The 16953-nt window shown below is 55.7% G+C and overlaps 2 protein-coding genes across 7 annotated transcripts in view; one reads left to right on the forward strand and one right to left on the reverse strand.

Annotated features, from left to right (window-relative positions):
- Positions 1 to 7410, forward strand: part of PPFIA4 (PTPRF interacting protein alpha 4) — a 53399-nt gene extending 45989 nt beyond the window's left edge. For 3 of the 6 annotated variants that reach the window (XM_065698369.1, XM_065698372.1, XM_065698373.1), the window contains 7 exons: positions 629 to 655; positions 1555 to 1730; positions 2219 to 2316; positions 2952 to 3127; positions 3818 to 3886; positions 4725 to 4902; positions 5749 to 7410. In XM_065698369.1, the coding sequence (XP_065554441.1) occupies positions 629 to 655; positions 1555 to 1730; positions 2219 to 2316; positions 2952 to 3127; positions 3818 to 3886; positions 4725 to 4902; positions 5749 to 5807 (783 nt within the window). In that variant the 3' untranslated portion in view covers positions 5808 to 7410. The remainder of the gene's footprint in view (positions 1 to 628; positions 656 to 1554; positions 1731 to 2218; positions 2317 to 2951; positions 3128 to 3817; positions 3887 to 4724; positions 4903 to 5748) is intronic. The other 3 variants (XM_065698371.1, XM_065698374.1, XM_065698370.1) reach the window with 2 other exon arrangements.
- A 1274-nt stretch (positions 7411 to 8684) lies between these two features.
- On the reverse strand, positions 8685 to 12164 carry MYOG (myogenin). The gene is made up of 3 exons (XM_065698449.1): positions 11685 to 12164; positions 9540 to 9621; positions 8685 to 8806 (listed from the first exon to the last, which is right to left on the reverse strand). The coding sequence occupies exons 1-3, from the start codon at positions 12162 to 12164 to the stop codon at positions 8685 to 8687; spliced, it is 684 nt and encodes a 227-aa protein (XP_065554521.1).
- Positions 12165 to 16953: the final 4789 nt, after the last annotated feature.

Below are 16953 nucleotides of genomic sequence, written 5' to 3' on the forward strand. Positions count from 1 at the left end.
ACAAGGGAGGAAATAGCTACAAAATCGGGTTGGGAAACCCCTCTGGAGGTTGGGACCCGTGAGCTGAAGCTTAGGTTTCTGTCTGCATCCATCCATCTTTGGGGACACGGGAGTTACCGTTTGGTACCCATATAGGGACATGAGGATGAGCAGGGGCTGGAGCACCTCCTCTATGAAGTCAGGCTGAGAACATTGGGGCTGCTCAGCCCGGAGAAGAGAAGCTGCGTGGAGACTTCAGAGCAGCTTCCAGTGTCTGAAGGGGGCTACAGCGATGCTGGAGAGGGGCTCTTCATCAGGGACTGTAGCGATAGGACAAGGGGTGATGGGTTCAGACTGAAACAGGGCAAGTTCAGAATAGATGTAAGGCAGAAGTTCTTTATTGTGAGGGTGCTGAGGCACTGGAATGGGTTGCCCAAAGAAGCTGTGGCTGCTCCATCCCTGGCAGTGTTCAAGGCCAAGGTTTTTCCAACCCAAACCGCTCTATGACTCTCTGGTATTTCCCAGGAAAGATGTATGATGACCCCGAGTGTCTGCCACTGTGCCTTTATAGCTCAGTTCATGGTGCAGAACCACCAGGTACTGACTTGACTTGTCCTTTCTATTGACATGCTGCATGTGTCATGCTTAGGACACAGAGGAAGGCAGCTGGGCACAGGTGAGGTCCCCGTGTCACCCATGGCGGTATGTGGGGTGGGTATGGATGGGAGGGAGAGCTGGACACCATGGGGCACCGGGGAGATGAGCTTGGGGCATCAGTATTCACCCCATCCTTGCCGGTGTCTGAACCTGCACCCTATGGTTGCTCCTCTGAGCCGTTTTCCAAGTGCATGGTGGTCCTCCTGAAGCTACTGGGGACCAGTGTCTTCTGCTTCAGGCAGAGTGACTTCTTTTGGGACCTCCTCTGCAAGATACTGAGACTCTATGAAAACCCCCACCTAAGAGTGCCCAGCCACCCTGCATGGGAGGTTTCTAGCTGCACAGACATTTGGTTTTCACCTTTTTTTTAGTCCCAAGTTCAGGATCTAGATCATTTTCCTGAATGGAAAAGGTGGGAGGAAAGAGTCCTGATCTGATCCATCTCTTCTGCTTCTATCACTCTCAAATGACTTCTGGTGGATTTTATTTCATTTTCAGACCCAGAATCAGCTTGCAGTGAAAGAGTGAAAAGGATCTGATGCTTTTCTGCCCAAAACTGACCTTTTGTTTCATTTTGAAGTCATAAAGTCGATCTTTTGGTGATTTCTGATCTTCTTAAAAACCAGTGTGGGATGCACTGAAATCTTTGTCTTGGTTGTTTCTGGATGAAGCTGGTCATAAAGTCCAACCATCCCTACACTTGCTTTTTGGCTACTGCCTTGTCTCCTTGGGGGCACAGACCATGGCCAACAGGACCATTCCCTTCCGCACAAAGTAGGGTTAAGCTCCTCTGACCTGGGTTTGGTCCTCAGGACAGTGACCCGCAGGCTGCAGCTCTGAATTGTCACTTGTCTCCTGGAGTCTGCCGCTCCACCAAGCCCTGGTTTCTCTCTAGCTTCTCCATTTGCTTCCCCACAGACACTGGCCTATGGGGACATGAACCACGAGTGGATTGGCAATGAGTGGCTGCCCAGCTTGGGTCTCCCACAGTATCGCAGCTACTTCATGGAGTGTCTCGTTGATGCGCGGATGCTGGACCACCTCACCAAGAAAGATCTCAGAGTGCACTTGAAGATGGTGGACAGCTTCCACCGGTGAGTCCTGTCCTCCAGGAGGTCCCTGGGGTGCAGAGCCTGCACAGGGAGCACAGGATGCGGCAGTCTGAGGGATTCTCCCCCGTTTTGGCCAGCCCTGTTGCTGGAGGATGGCTCTTCTAGGCTAAACCCTGACCCATGGGGCTGTGTCCATGGACCTGCCAGGTCCTCCACGCTCCTTCAGTCTGGAGCAATCCCCATGGGCTGGTTCTCCCTTCCCTCTCCAGCCACCAAACTTGGAGTGTCCTTATTTGGATGCAGGCAGGTAGAACATGGTAAAACTGATGGTATTGGGAATTACCATACAAGGGAGGGACATTCCCATTTCCAGCTGAGATCTTCCCTTTGGGTTGTGTTTGTCCTGACTCAGCCCTGAACCAAAGCATCCTTCAGGCACAGGGAGGGCAAGCAGGGAAGTGGGTCCCTCCAACCCACCTGCCCCACAGTGCTGAGCCTTCCTGAGGGTTGGTGATCTCGTGTCCCTGCAGCACCAGCCTGCAGTACGGCATCATGTGCCTGAAGAGGCTCAACTACGACCGCAAAGAGCTCGAGAGGAGGCGAGAAGAGACCCAACACGAAATCAAAGGTCAGCAGCCACCTTGCGCCATCCAGCTCTGGAAAAGGAGATGAGAAACCTCCCAAGAGATGCCCAGGGATGGTCCTTTTCCTATCCCTTATTTTAACACAGCATTTACCTTGGGAAAAGCCTTATTTCTGAGCAACCCTGCCCGCAGTGGGGACCTCCCTGCAGTTTTACCCAATAGATTGCTCCAGGTGCCTTTGTGCAGCTTTACCCCATGGGGAGGGAAGGTGTCACGACAGAAAAGAGCCAGTCTGATCATCAAATCATCCCCTGCCCATTTCAGATGCTCAGGACATGGCTTGCTCAGCCTTCCCTTCTTCACTGCCTGTCCTGAGATTCCCTGCACATCTGCCTGCTGCTTGGATTACATCTCATTATTGATAATGCCCCTAATTACAGCAGCAGCCGGGGGTTCTTAGGATTAATTTTCACAGTTGGTTTCTGCCTGTTAGCTCAGCATTCACTTTGGTAAATGGAAGTGAGCTGCTCCTGGCCCTTGAGCACCCGGTATTGATGCTGGTTTGGGAAGGAGGGTCCCAGGCTCATGCCAGGGCAGTGCAAAAGAGCTCCATCAGGTCCCTGCACAAGGAAGAGCATGGTATGAGCTGGCCTTAAGACGTGCCCTCACTCTGTCACAGACGTGTTGGTGTGGACCAACGACCAGGTCATTCACTGGATCCAGTCCATCGGGCTCCGCGAGTACGGCAACAACCTGGTGGAGAGCGGCGTGCACGGGGCGCTCCTGGCCCTCGATGAGAACTTCGACCACAACAGCCTGGCTCTCGTGCTGCAGATCCCCACGCAGAACACCCAGGTGAGAGCAGGCACCTCGGGGCATCTCAGGGGAGGGTGCCCAGCGTGGGACACGGCTGCGGGGGGTATTGTGTGCAGTTCTGGTGTCCTCAACATAAAAAGGACATGGAACTGCTGGAACAAGTCCAGAGGAGGCCACGAGGATGATCAGGGACTGGAGCACCTCCCGTATGAAGACAGGCTGAGGAAGCTGGGGCTGTTCAGCCTGGAGAAGAGAAGCTGCGGGGAGACCTCAGAGCAGCTTCCAGTGTCTGAAGGGGGCCTATAGGGATGCTGAGGAGGGACTCTTCATCAGGGACTGTAGTGACAGGACAAGGGGTAACGGGTTCAAACTTAAACAGGGGAAGTTTAGATTGCATATAAGGAGGAAATTCTTTCCTGTTAGGGTGGTGAGGCACTGGAATGGGTTGCCCAGAGAGGTTGTGAGTGCTCCATCCCTGGCAGTGTTCAAGGCCAGGTTGGATGAAGCCTTGGGTGGGATGGTTTAGTGTGAGGTGTCCCTGCCCATGGCAGGGGGGTTGGAACTGGAAGATCTTGAGGTCCTTTCCAACCCAAACTATTCTATGATTCTATGACTCCGCCGGTGCCACCAGCTCTTGGATGGTGCATGGGCTTTTTTTGTCTCATTCTTGGGATGGGAGCTTGGACTGGAAACCATCAGTGGGGAATGCTCATTTATGGTTAATTTCAGGCTCGGCAAGTGCTGGAGAGGGAGTTCAACAACCTGCTCGCTTTGGGCACGGATCGGAGGCTGGACGATGTGAGTACCAAGCCTCTGCCATGTCAGGTTAATGCTGAGCCCCTGTTCTTGTGCAGGAAACAGGAGAGGCAGGACGTGTGCTCAACTCCCTCCTTGTCCAGGGGTGTCAAATGGTGCATCATGGACTCTTGAGAGCAGTTGCATGAGCAGTATCAGTGGAATAAGCTAAAACTATTAGGCAAGGCCCCAGGGAAAGTGTTGCCAGGCTGTGGATACGGGTGTGGAAGAGCCTTGTGCATCATTTCAAGCCTCATGCTCAGAGGGCTGAATTTTCAGTGGGCTGACCTGGCTTTCCTTGCCTGCTGCTTTAATATTGCCTTTTAGAGTCACAGATGTTCTGAGCACAACACATCTGCAGTGGCTGAAGCTGGTGGGTTAGAGAAGCCCCATTAAAGCAGCCAGAAAACTGTTCATATTGAGTCACTAATGGTGGGAATGCATCGAGATCTCTCCTATGTGTAGCTTCCCTCCATGACATAGGAGAGCAGAGCTATTCAAGGCTCTCTTAGAGCATGGTCTTTAGAGCAGATACTTCCAGATGCCATTATCTTGCCAAGATTATGCATCTCTTGGGGTCTTTACTGGGGTTCATGTGTTGATGCCTCCAAGGCACCTTTGCAGGCAGGACGGAGAGAAAGGCCAGCTGGAAAGGCTAAAGCCCATGTCATGGCGTCCCAAAGAGGTCTCCTGTGTCCTTGGCCCGATTCACTCACACACCTCCGTACCATTTGTGCCGGTGTCCATGTACCTTCATGTACCTGAGATACCTTCTACATTGCTGGGTAGCAGAAGGTATCTCAGAGGGGCAGAAGGTCCGTAACGGGCTCTTCCCTCGCAGGGTGATGACAAGACCTTCCGCCGCACCCCGTCCTGGCGGAAGCGCTTCCGTCCACGGGATGTCCACAGCATCAACATGCTCAGCGGCTCCGCCGAGACGCTGCCCGCCGGCTTCCGCGTCACCAGCCTGGTGCCACTGCCCCCCCCGGCCGCCCCTGCCAAGAAGATGCCCCCGGAAGGTAGGTCCCCCCCTCTCCCCTCCTCACACCACAGGGTTAATATAGAGTCATTGACTCAGAACCAACCAGGGTGGAAAAGACCTTCGAGATCAAGTCCAACCGTTCCCCAGCACTGCCAAGGCCACCACTAACCCATGGCACTGAGGGCCTCGTCTACACGGTGTGTGAACACGTTGGGGAGGATGGGCCACCAGGAGAAGAGAGGGACAGAGAACTGCTGGTGGTGATGCTGAATCCGTGTGGCCCTTGAGCTGTAGATGGTTTTTCAAGAGGGTTACTTCATTTACTGGTCCACCATGGTGAAGGAGAAGGCTGGCTTGGGAATGAAATGGGCATGCCCGTGGCAGGGAGCTGGAACTAGATGATCTTAAGGTCCTTTCAAACCTCAACTATTCTATGTGTGTCACTCATCCTGGGTTGGGCATCCAGGTCAGAGCCTCCTGGGGTAGCATGGGGGGCTGTCAAGAGTCAGTCTTGTCCATCCTGCCTTTTGGAAACCATCCCCAAAGTGACTGAGTTAACCAGTTCAATTCAGTCCAAGCGCTGCTGAGCACCCACTTTCCCAGGACTGGTGGGCCCTGCTTTGACATTTCTGCAGTCTGTGCTGGCTGTTGTGTGTTTTAGCAGTCCCAGGCTCTTCCCCACCACCACACGACTCCTTTCCACCACGTATCTTGGTCCCTTCCAAAGATGCAGGGAGGCACAAGCTCCAGCCAGGTCCAGGTGGCCAAATGTGCCTCTTCCTTTGACCCTCATCTTCATGTGGGTGCACAGATGCTGCCTAATAAAGGCTTTGGTGGGAAGCCTGGGGCTAATTGCAAGCTCTGCTCTTTGACTCCCTTCCAGTTGGTGCCTCTGGGTCGCCAAGGCTGGAGACCTCCACGGTCCGGACGTATTCCTGCTGAGGGTCCGCGTGATGGGAACCAGCCCAGCCCTGGGTAAGTGGATTGAGGCCTCAGAGCTGGATGGGGACCAAGAGGAGAGCACGAGGCCTCTGCCCAGCATCACCCAGGCAGGGTGTCTGCCTTCACCAAGGTTTGCCTTGCCATGGAGGACCACGGAAACCTCAGTCCTGGGTGACAGCCCGCTGCTGCCTGGGGCTCGCAGGACACTGACATGATGCAAAAGGGATGCCCAACATCCCAACTGCATGTGGTTTGTCCCATCCCTGGACAGAGAGCTCCACTGGGGACCCCAGGATGCCATTCTAGATGTGGGGGTCCAACTGGGGTTGTTATAGGCAAGCGCTTCAGAGAGGCTCCTGGGATCCTGCTGTACCCTGGGACACGGTTTTCCTGTACTAGGATTCATTACTGACTCCACCTGGATTTGTTGGCCTGTGGGTGCAGAGGTGGAGCTGAGCCACCATCCTCACGGGGCCTTTCCCACTTTGTTTCCCAGCACATCCCCACTCTCCGTATGGCCACGTGCTGGCTGCCTTTCAGGACAAGAGCCCAGCATGTTCCTCGGCCCAACAGGCGCTGCAGCCTCCTGCTGTGGACCAAAAAGGATGCTCTCCCTTCTGCTTGTGCACCCCACCGCTTCCCCCAGCTCCCCATGGCTCCTGCCTGTGGCTTGTTGCCCACCTCTCCCCGCACTGGCTGCGGATGCGCTCGCTGGGTGCCCGCTCCGTCGCTGGCAGAAGTGTGGTGCAATCCAGGGGAGCAGCAGAGACACCCCAAAAGTGGGCTGAGATATTTGGAAACCTTTCTCCTGCCTGGTTCATATTGCCAATACACCGTGGGCTGCTGCACTGACCTGCCCGAGCCCCGGCCATCAGGGATGCTGCTGCCCACAGGACTTGAAGCCAAGGAAGATTCAGGCTTGTGAAATTCCTCACGCTGCCGGGCACGGAGCTGCCCCAATGGGGACTGGAGCCAGTGCCGGGGTTGGTGCTGCATGGGATGGAGCAGGGACCAGCCATCGTGGGGACAAGGGGGTGACATCTGCCTAGAGGTGGGCAGCCGGGGCGCTGCAGTTTTGGGTGCTGCCTGATGCAACACGGGGGGAGGCTGCATGGGGAAGGGCTGGAATCGCCCCATAGGGCTCAGTGCTGGCTGGGGCAGTACCCAGCATCCACGAGAGAGGGGACACACTGGGGCAGCCACCACCCAGGGACATGCCCGTCCTTTCCCCCCCGGGTACAGAGGAGATGTTCTTCCCCCCCTGCCTCCAGGCTATGGGCAGGGATCTATCCAGGAGGCTCCAACTCTTCCCATTTCTTCCCCGTAGGGTAGGATCTCTTCGTCTCCTCATGCCACGTTTGCCTTGTGTGGCCCCTATTTCTGATGTGATATTTATTGATGGCTGGAATGACCTTATACTTATCATGTGCTGTCTGGAAGTGCAATACCTGAGAGGCTCTACAGTCACCATGTCTTTTCGGTGTATTATTTGCCTAATACAGTATTAAATATTTTTTTAAGTTGAAGAGTCAGTGAGCCCTTTATATCGAGGCCCTATTTCTTTCGTCATATTATTGGTACTGCATGGACTCCAAACCCTGGATCGGGTCAGGAAAGGATGTATGTGTGTTCCAATAAACAGGATTTTAAAGCAGCGCTGGCTTGAGCCTTCTTTCTAGAGCCCAAATTAAGAACAGAATTAATCTTTAGCTCCCCCAAGGGTTCCTGGGGTGCAGGGCTGAGCCCCACTGAAATCACTGCTCTCTGATTTAACCATGGGACATCCAGTTCCCACCAGTGAGCAACCACACTGAGATCCAGCTGGGTTTTCTGATACAGAGAAGCATAGAACCCACGCCTGGTTTGTGCTGGAAGGGACCTTAAAGCTCCTCCAGCTCCAACCCCTGCCATGGGCAGGGACCACTTCCACTGGAGCAGCTTGCTCCAAGCCCCTGTGTCCAACCTGGCCTTGAGCACTGCCAGGGATGGGGCAGCCACAGCTTCTCTGGGCACCCTGTGCCAGCGCCTCAGCACCCTCGCAGGGAACAGCTTCTGCCTCAGAGCTCATCTCAGTCTCCCCTCGGGCAGGTTCAAGCCATTCCCCTTGGCCTGTCCCTACAGGCCCTTGTCCCAAGCCCCTCTCCAGGTTTCCTGCAGCCCCTTTAGGCACTGGAGCTGCTCTCAGGTCTCCCCTTCAGGAGCCTTCTCTTCTCCAGGCTGCCCCAGCCCAGCTCTCTCAGCCTGGCTCCAGAGCAGAGCTGCTCCAGCCCTCGCAGCATCTCCATGGCCTCCAACAGCTCCACATCTCTTTCGTGTCGTTGCTTCCAGAGGTGAGCGCAGCACTGGATGCAGGCTGCAGCGCTGCCGTGCAGGAAGCCCTGAGCAGTCAAACAAGAATGCCTTTATTTAAAAAAAAAAAAAATCCAAATAAGTTAGCAAAAATAATCATTAAAAAACCCCAAAACAAGAAATGGCAACTCCACACAGCGCTGCTAGAAAAGCCACCGTGGTGCTGAGCCCAAAGAGACACCAGCCCCAGAGAGACACCAGCCCCAGAGAGACGTTGGTCGAAGAGCATCTTGGAAGGAAATCAGCAAGCGAACCCAGCACACATGTTGGCCCCCAAAACCCAATGGCCCTGGATGGGTCCCTTGTGTGACCCAGGGCCATGGCACTGCCCATATCCCACCTCTCCCTGTTATTTTCTCAGCTGGCCGAGCAGGAGCGTTTCAGCGGGAATGGGAAAGAAGTTGAGTGGTCTCAGTGGTGCAGTCCATGATGCCAGAGGGGTAAATACGTTTTCCAATGGCTGGAACCTTCTGGCATCTTATTCCCACCCCATTACCAGCTCAAAGAGCCGCCAGGGTTGGTGACAGCTCAGTTTTGGACCTGCTCCTCCTGGAACGTCACGGCCACGTCCTCCACGGCGATGCTCTCCACAATGGAGGAGAGGGAGTGGAGGTTGCGGTCCTCTGCTGTGTCATCAGCCAGGAGGTGATCTGTGGAGAGCAAGGGGACGGTGGTTCTGTGGGGATGGGGACCTTGCTGGGGATGGCTCCTGGCTCCACACCGCAGGGATTCAGTGGTCCCCAAACAACCAGAGTGCCTGGGAACTGCTCCCAGCTCCCACTGTGGGGGATGAGGAGACCTCCCACTGAAGAAGGCAACAGGGAGTGAGACCTCTGGACACTTCTTGAGGTTTTATTCCCCATTGGAAAATGAGGTTTAAGTTTCTGCTTTCTGGAACAATAAATGTGTGGATTTGGGAGGGATGGGGATCACTGGAATAATGAGAAAAACAATCAGCAGCTGCAGAGGGGACGTGGGGAGGGAAAGGGAGCCTGAGGCAGAGATGCTCAGTGCACAGCAATGCTCAGCACCGCAGCTGGCAAAGGTAAGCCAAGGGATGGAGACGAATGCACCCTTGATGGGGACCCAGGCTGCTGCAGCCCAGTTTCTCACCCCCTAAGAGGGCGTTTCTTGGTGAAATCAGACAGCGAGAGAAGCCTGAACTCGCTCAGCATCCAGCCACAGGGGTGCTGGAGGATTTATGAGTCTTGGGGGGAGCCATCTCCACAACAGCGGGATGGGGAGAGGACAAAGCTCCTTCTATCCTATGCTCCAATCATCTCCTGCTGGGGGGGCTTGGCTCAGCGATGCTCTGCTCCAGGGCTGTGGGTCCCTGACTGCTGCCCCTCATTGCAGAGCCCAGTGAGGTGGGGAGGACCTTACCTGCAGGGTTGGTGCTGAACTCCAGCTGGCTGCTCCACTCGGGGCTGCAGGACGAGCTGCCGGACCCACACTCACTGCCCGCCTGCAGGGAGCCAAGAGGTTCACCATGGGTCTCACTTCTTCAGCCCAGCCAAACCCCACCAAACACCCCAAAACCACCCCGGGGAGCCCAATGCCCTGCGGAGATGGGGACATCTCTCCCATCTGCAAAGGGGCTTGAGGAAACAACAACATTCGGCATCCCCACGACCCATTGGGAGATGCTTCGTTAACCATAAAGGCTGAAAAAGGGGGATTCCTGGGGGACATCTTTGGGCAGTTGGATTTGTGGCTTTGGAGCTGAAGGGATCTTTCAGAGGGAAGAGCTGGCAGCCTGGGAACCAAGCGCGTTACTCAGCAAAGCTCTGGCTTCCCTTTCCTTCTGTGTGCATCCTTACCTGGAAGTAGATGCTGGCTCAGGTTAAACCCCAAATCTGATTTATAGGGGCAAGCCCAGAGACCCAACCGTTTGTAGCAGCCTTGAAATGGCACTTTGGGTCCGCAAGCCCAGGGCAGCACCAGCCCTGAATCAACACTTGGATTTACTTCCAGCTAAAGGAGGGCTTGGAGCAGCAGGGACATGGGAACTGCTCAGCGAGGGTCTGGGCACATTTACAGGGGCAGCCACAAATCCACGGAGTCAAACCCGAATGCACACATTGGGTTTCTCCTGGGAAGTCCCAAGAACATATAGGATGGAGCTAAAAGGCTTTTCCAGTCGTTTATTCAGCTGTAAATGCTGGGCTATCCGGGTACTGCTGGTTTGTGCTTAAATCCTTCCATCTGAAAGGACGTCTCTGTGAATCCCTCTTTTCTGCGCCTCTTGTAAAGCCTGCATCTGCCATCTAGATCCATATCTTTGTATGTGTATCTAACTGTATATCTATCTGTATCTATATCTAAATCTATGTCTATATAACTATGTATCTCTAAATCTATATCTGTATCTATCTATATCTTTATGTATATATCGATGTATCTAATCTATATATATCTAATCCATATATCTGTAACTGTATATCTATATATCAATATCTACATCTGTATATACATACCTATCTCTGTATCTCTATCTATACCTATATCTATTCTACATATTGATAGATATATCTCTATATAGCTGTCTATAGCTATATCTCTATATCCATATAGCTCTATATATCTATAACTATATATCTATAACTGTACCTCTCCCTGTATCATCCATAGCTGTAGCTATCAACACAATTCCACGCACAAAGAGCCACAGGGAAGCGCACGCCCAGACCCCAGTATTCAGGTCTCAAAAACTTGGTCCAATGACCAAGACCCTGTGGTGCGATGGGGCTGGGGAGGAGGCAGTGGGGCTGAGCCCGGGAGCACCCATCCCTATGGAGCATGGTGGGAGGCAGCGGGTGCTGACCCCTCAATGGCCTTTGGTCGGAGGCTTTGTGGGTTGTGTCACCCCTTGACTTCACAGGGAGAAAGCAGGAGTCTGTCTGTGAGCAGGGGAAGGAGTCACCTGGGTTTGTTATCCTTCACTGCTTTGTTTTATTTTACTTTTAATTTAAATTCACTTCATTTGGTTTAAAAACTGCTTTATTTGAGTTTGGTTTGGTTTGATTTTTGCTTCATTTGATTTCATTTCACTTCATCTCGTTTAATTTCATTATTCCATTTTATTCTGTTTTATTTCATCTTAGTCCCCCAATAGGACTCAGTGCTCCAGAGCTGCTCACAATGCCTCTGCTTGGGATCACCCCCGTAGAGCAACACCTCCATGGGGCATCCGCCCATAGAGTAACACCCCCATAGAGCAAATACCCCCATAGTACATCACCCCCAGAGGGCATCAGCCCCACAGGGCATCACCCCCATGGACCAACACCCCCATAGAGCAAACACCCCCATAGTACATCACTCTCACAGGGCATCACCCCCATGGAGTGCCACCCCCATGGGACATCATCACCCCCATGGGGCATCCCCCCATAGACCAACACCCCCATAGAGCAAACACCCCCTTAGTACATCACCCCCCCAGGGCATCACCCCCTTAGAGTGTCACCCCCATTGGGCATCACCATGGCACTGGCAGGGACCAGGGGGATGCCCTGGGGCACTTACCCCAGGCTGGGCAGCGGCGGGGTGGAAGCGCAGATCCCTCTGCTCCCGCTCCTGCTGGTTGAGGGTGCTGAGCAGGCTCTGCAGGCGCTCGATGTACTGGATGGCGCTGCGCAGGATCTCCACCTTGGGCAGGCGCTGGTTGGGGTTCAGCAGGGTGCTGCGCTTCAGCGCCTCGAAGGCTTCGTTCACCTTCTTCAACCGGCGCTTCTCCCGCAGCGTGGCCGCCCGCCGCCGGTCCATGGACACCGTCTTCCTCTTGCAAACCTTGCAGGCCCAGGGCAGGCATTGCCCTGGACAATGCTCAGGCAGGGCTGAGTCCTTCTCCTCCAAAGCCACCCTTCCCTCGGGACACAGGGACACCTCCTGTCGCTCCGGGAATGCCGCCGCCTCGTAGCCCTGTAAGCGGGAGCCCAGGAAGTTTTCCCCATCGTAAAACCTCTGGTCCGGGAAAAAATAAGGATTGGTCTCAAAGAGCTCCATGGTCACCGGGGGCAGCTCGGGGACGTGTGTGCGGCTCGGGGATGGCTGCTCCCTCTCCCCACACCAACTGCTTGGTGCCATTTAAACCCCGGCGCTGGCATTAAATCACGGAGATAAATATAGAAAACCTAAAGGAAACCTGAGCTCGGCCTGAAGCTGCTGCTGCCTCACATCAAAACTTGTCCATCTGATTTCATGTGCTCTCCCCAACGGGGATTTCACTGCCCAGACCATGCTGGGGGGGGGCCTGGGGGAGCTGGCACAGTGGGGACGGCAGCGAATAAGGGCTTTGTTTGAGCCCAGGGGTGCCACTGGGGACGGCCGGTGGCTGCCAGCTCCCCCCCAGCATTCCAGCATCACCTGGTCCCTTCAGTTATGGCTGGGATGGGGAGAGCCCACAGTGGCCTCATGGTCAGGCTGCGCGGCCAAGGCACCCTCATCCCTCCATGGCTGCACCCCTGCATCCCTCAGCACCCCGGATCAGCGCCTGGACCCAGCACTGGCACAGCATCGGCTGCTGCTCAGCCGTTCCCACCTCCCCACCGCGCTCTGCCCCACACCGCTCCTGCTCACCCCATATTTCCAGCAGCATAAAGCCCTGATCCTGCTGAAGCTGTGGGGAAGGGGAGGAATCCAGCCCCATGGGGGACATCCCAATTCAGGGAGCACCCCAGGGCCCAGCCCTTTCTCCATGGGCATCCCTCATTGTACAGTACCTGTCCTGGTACTAGCCCCTGCACTCTGCTGCCCATCTCTCCTCCCTGATCCACAGGCAGGATGGCTCCAGGCCCAAGACTTTCCTCCATCAGGAGCTTCCTGAAGGTTCCTGGCCGAGTCCCTTACCCCAGAGCCGCATTTTTAGCCCAAAATCCATGTTCATGGCTTCTCCCATGCACTAAACCCAAAGGGCACCTTCTCCCACGTGTCTCCATGCCCCATCAGAGGAGCCCAGCGGGGATGGATCCCATCGGCTCACCCAAACTGGCCTCTCTACCTGTGGATAACCAAAGCCCACCCGTCTCCCAGTAAAGACACATTGCTCCTATATTCCCAATGGGGAAACCGAGGCACAATCATGGACACTGCATGAATTTCAGCCCCTGCCCTTCCCTACTGACCCCAACCCCTTGACCGCGTCTCTCCAGCTTTGTCTTTAATTCAGAGGGGATGGTGGGGTTTTTCCATCGGGAACGTCAGAAACCATCTCCCATCTCCTCCTATTCCTGCTCCAGGCCAGATTCCAGCCGAGGGATCGGTCAGTGGAAAGAATGTCAGCAAAGAGCAGGGCCAACCCTGACGGGTTTTTCCTTCCCTAAATCCCCCCTCCCACAGAGGCCACATTCCCCGTGCCTGCTGCTGGCACCGCTGCTCACTTTGGGTCCCTTTCCAGCCTTTTTGGAACCCACCATGATGTTCTCCTCTATTTGGAGTGATTTCTTTGGGGCCAGGAGTCTTATAGCACATCCTCACCCTGATCTCAACTCTCCCAGGGTGTCAGCCCACAGGGTTTTAGCATCCTGCACTGAGGAAAGCAGCACCTTCAGCCTTGAGGGTCACCCTCAGCACAGCACCTGAGCTCCAACCCCAGAATACTCAAGAAGGAAAGAAATCAGAGCCCCTGCTTGGTCTCTGTATAAGGAGAAAGCACAGAAACAGATAGGAAGAGGCAGGATCTATCCTTGAGAATGCGCAGAGCAGCCAGCAGCAGGCACAAAGGCGTTGGGAGGGGATAACCTGAGCCTGATGGCTTCACATCACCGCACTCATGGGGATCTTTGGTGACACTTGCTGTGGACGTGACCCTGGGGAGCCCCTGGAGCTGCAGCCAGATCCCTGGATGCGGGTGCCTGCAGCACTGCCCTGGCTCACCACGTCAATGGGCTTTTCCTAACTGCAAGAGCGTGTTTGGAGGGTGAGGAACCCGGCGGTGACATAAGTGGCTCCCAGGGCACGCGGTGGACCCGTACAAGAGAGCAGTCAAGCATTTAGCACTTCATAAACCAGGGCAGCATCAGTGGAGCAGGGCAAGTGGATTGAGCCAGCCGTGATGGGCCACCAAGGCCACTGTGTCCTGACCAGGCAGAGGAGACAGGAGGTGGTCCATGAAGACCATGAGGGAAGGGCAGCCAGTGCCAGAGTGGGATAGGGACTGGGAAGAAGGACCCCGCACTGGGGTGGCAGCCCCAGCTACCTTTGGGGGGTCTCATCCAGGCTGCCAACATTGCCCCTGATGAGGAGCTGGAATAACACTGTGCTCCTCCATCAGACCCGTTGTGCCAAGGATGACCCTAACCCAGGGCATGGCGAGGGGACACAGCAGGGTCTGCTGTCCCTGGGTCCCAGCCGATGTCAGGAGAGGGATAATGATATCTCCTGGGCAAGACCATCAGTGAGGGACCCCAGTGAATGGGCTATGGGACCCCATCACAGCCCACGCCACGCGGTGCAACCCACAGGCAGCGTATCCCGGGTCCCATGGGTGCCCCGGGCTGCTGCAGGCTGCACCCCGGGTGATCCGGAGCCGTCGGGAGGATTAGGGCTCTGCTGCCGGCTGTCAGGTTAGCCCGTGATGGATGGTGGCGGCTGGGAGGGACACAAAGGGAGGCTGTGCGAGCCCCGGGCAGAACGTGCTGCGATCCGTCACGGGGTGACCTTCCCCCGGCTGCCGGAGGCCTCGCGGGGACGGCTAAAAATACCCTTCCATTGAGGAAACCCCACTCCTCGGGGGCAGCTTCCATGGGGCAGGGTCATGGGGAGATGCCCCCGGGGCTTTCCCACCGTGGTTCATGGTGCTGATTCGATGAGTTTTGGGGAAGCGCAGCAGAGACTCCTAGAATCAACCCGTCTGGGAAAGACCTTTAGGGTCATCAAGTTGGCCCAGCGCTGCCAAGGCCACCCCTAACCCATGGCACTGATGGAGTGTGAACCCTTGCAGGGCCGGTGCCTGCAGCCCTGCCCTGGGCAGCCTGTTCCAATGCCTGAGCACCCTCTGGGGCAGGAATTGTTCCTCAGCTCCATCTAAACCTGCCCTGGGGCAGCTTGAGGCCGGTTCCTCTTGTCCCATCCCTTGTTCCTTGGGAGCAGAGCCCAGCCCCTCCTGGCTCCATCCTCCTGTCAGGCACTTGTAGGGAGCCATCAGGTCCCCCCTGAGCCTTCTCTTCTCCAAACTGACCCCCCCACCCTGGTCCTTCAGCTGTTCCTCATAAGGCTCATCATTATAACATCAGCGTGCTGCAGGCTGCTGCATGTCCCTCCTTGCTGCATGGAGCTGCACACACTGGTTCCATGTCCCTGCTTGATGCATGGGGCTGCACAGTCCCTGCACTGGGGAAGTGGTGGTGAGAATGATGCCAGTTGACTTCTTCCATTGGGAAGGGCAGAAGAAGCAGCAGGCTTTAAGTGCTGGTGAAGTGATCCGAGTGGTTAAGGCAGCATCTACACCCGCAGGACATGGGTACCATCCCGCTGATGCGCTGGCCAGGACGCAGCAAAGAGATCCCACTGGGATTTCAACACAGGAAAGACGTCCCTCCAAAATGCCACTTCCAATGGGACCCACCCTCCTATTTCCCCCTAACCATGCACCCCACTGCCCCGCATCCCCTCTGGCCTTCCAGGCTCACCGACATCCCTTCCTGCGCCGTGACAAGTCCTAACATATTTGGGAGCAGCTGCAGGCGGCGGGAGATGCTTGGCCCTGTCCCCGCTCCTGGCCGAGGAATGCGGAGCAGACCTCTCCGACACCCGGGATTTCCGACGTGCCTTCCAATGGGGATTTGGGACGGCGACAGCTGCTTGGCCACGCTGGGGCCGCAGCAGAACCTGCCCCTTCGCCCCCATCCCCGCAGCCAGCCACTGTGCACAGCCACGTCTCAGCCTGCCGCCGAGGCGGGGTTGGGGGTAGGTTCTGCATGGGAAGGGATGGGGGACAATGTCCGGTGTCTGTCCTCCACGGGGATAGGAGCAGTGGTGGCAGCGTTGTCCGACAGCCCCTTCCTCACCCATACGTGCCAGTTTGGGGTGGGATGGGAGGGCAGTGCCATGTCCCTATGGGGCTTGACACAGCATCATAGAATCATGGAATGATTTGGGTTGGAAGGGACCTTAAAGCTCACCCAGCTCCAACCCCTGCCACGGGCAGGGACCCCTTCCACTGGAGCAGCTTGCTCCAAGTCCCTGTGTCCAACCTGGCCTTGAGCACTGCCAGGGATGGGGCAGCCACAGCTTCTCTGGGCACCCTGTGCCAGCGCCTCAGCACCCTCACAGGGAACAGCTTCTGCCTCAGAGCTCATCTCAGTCTCCCCTCGGGCAGGTTCAAGCCATTCCCCTTGGCCTATCCCTACAGGCCCTTGGCCAAAGACCCTTTCCAGACATCACAGAATCATTAGCCATCTAGTCCAACCACCGCCCGCCTCAGTTTCCCCATCATTGTATCAGGGATGATGATGGAGGTCTGAAGTCTGGCTGGAGAACACTTTTATTTTGGTTCTTAACTGCCTTTATAGGTTTGACTTGGGATGGGGCCAGGCTATCAGCAGAGAGGGGCTGGTGGCTGGGCAGCTCCCGTTTCACTGGATCCCAGTCTGGGGACAATACTGGGTGCCCCAGCACACCAATGCTCTGTATCCCAGCCAGGGGGTATTAGTGGGCCCCCTGACCTATAGTCTATTGTGACCATCCTGTGTGTCCTGACCCTCCAGTTGCCAGGATCTGAAGACCAAACCATGTGCCCCAGCACACCAGGTTCCCAGCTGGTTCCCAGCCCATGTACTGGACACCCTCACCTCCC

Source organism: Lathamus discolor, chromosome 19, assembly GCF_037157495.1.
Source record: "Lathamus discolor isolate bLatDis1 chromosome 19, bLatDis1.hap1, whole genome shotgun sequence".
NCBI lineage: Eukaryota > Metazoa > Chordata > Aves > Psittaciformes > Psittacidae > Lathamus > Lathamus discolor.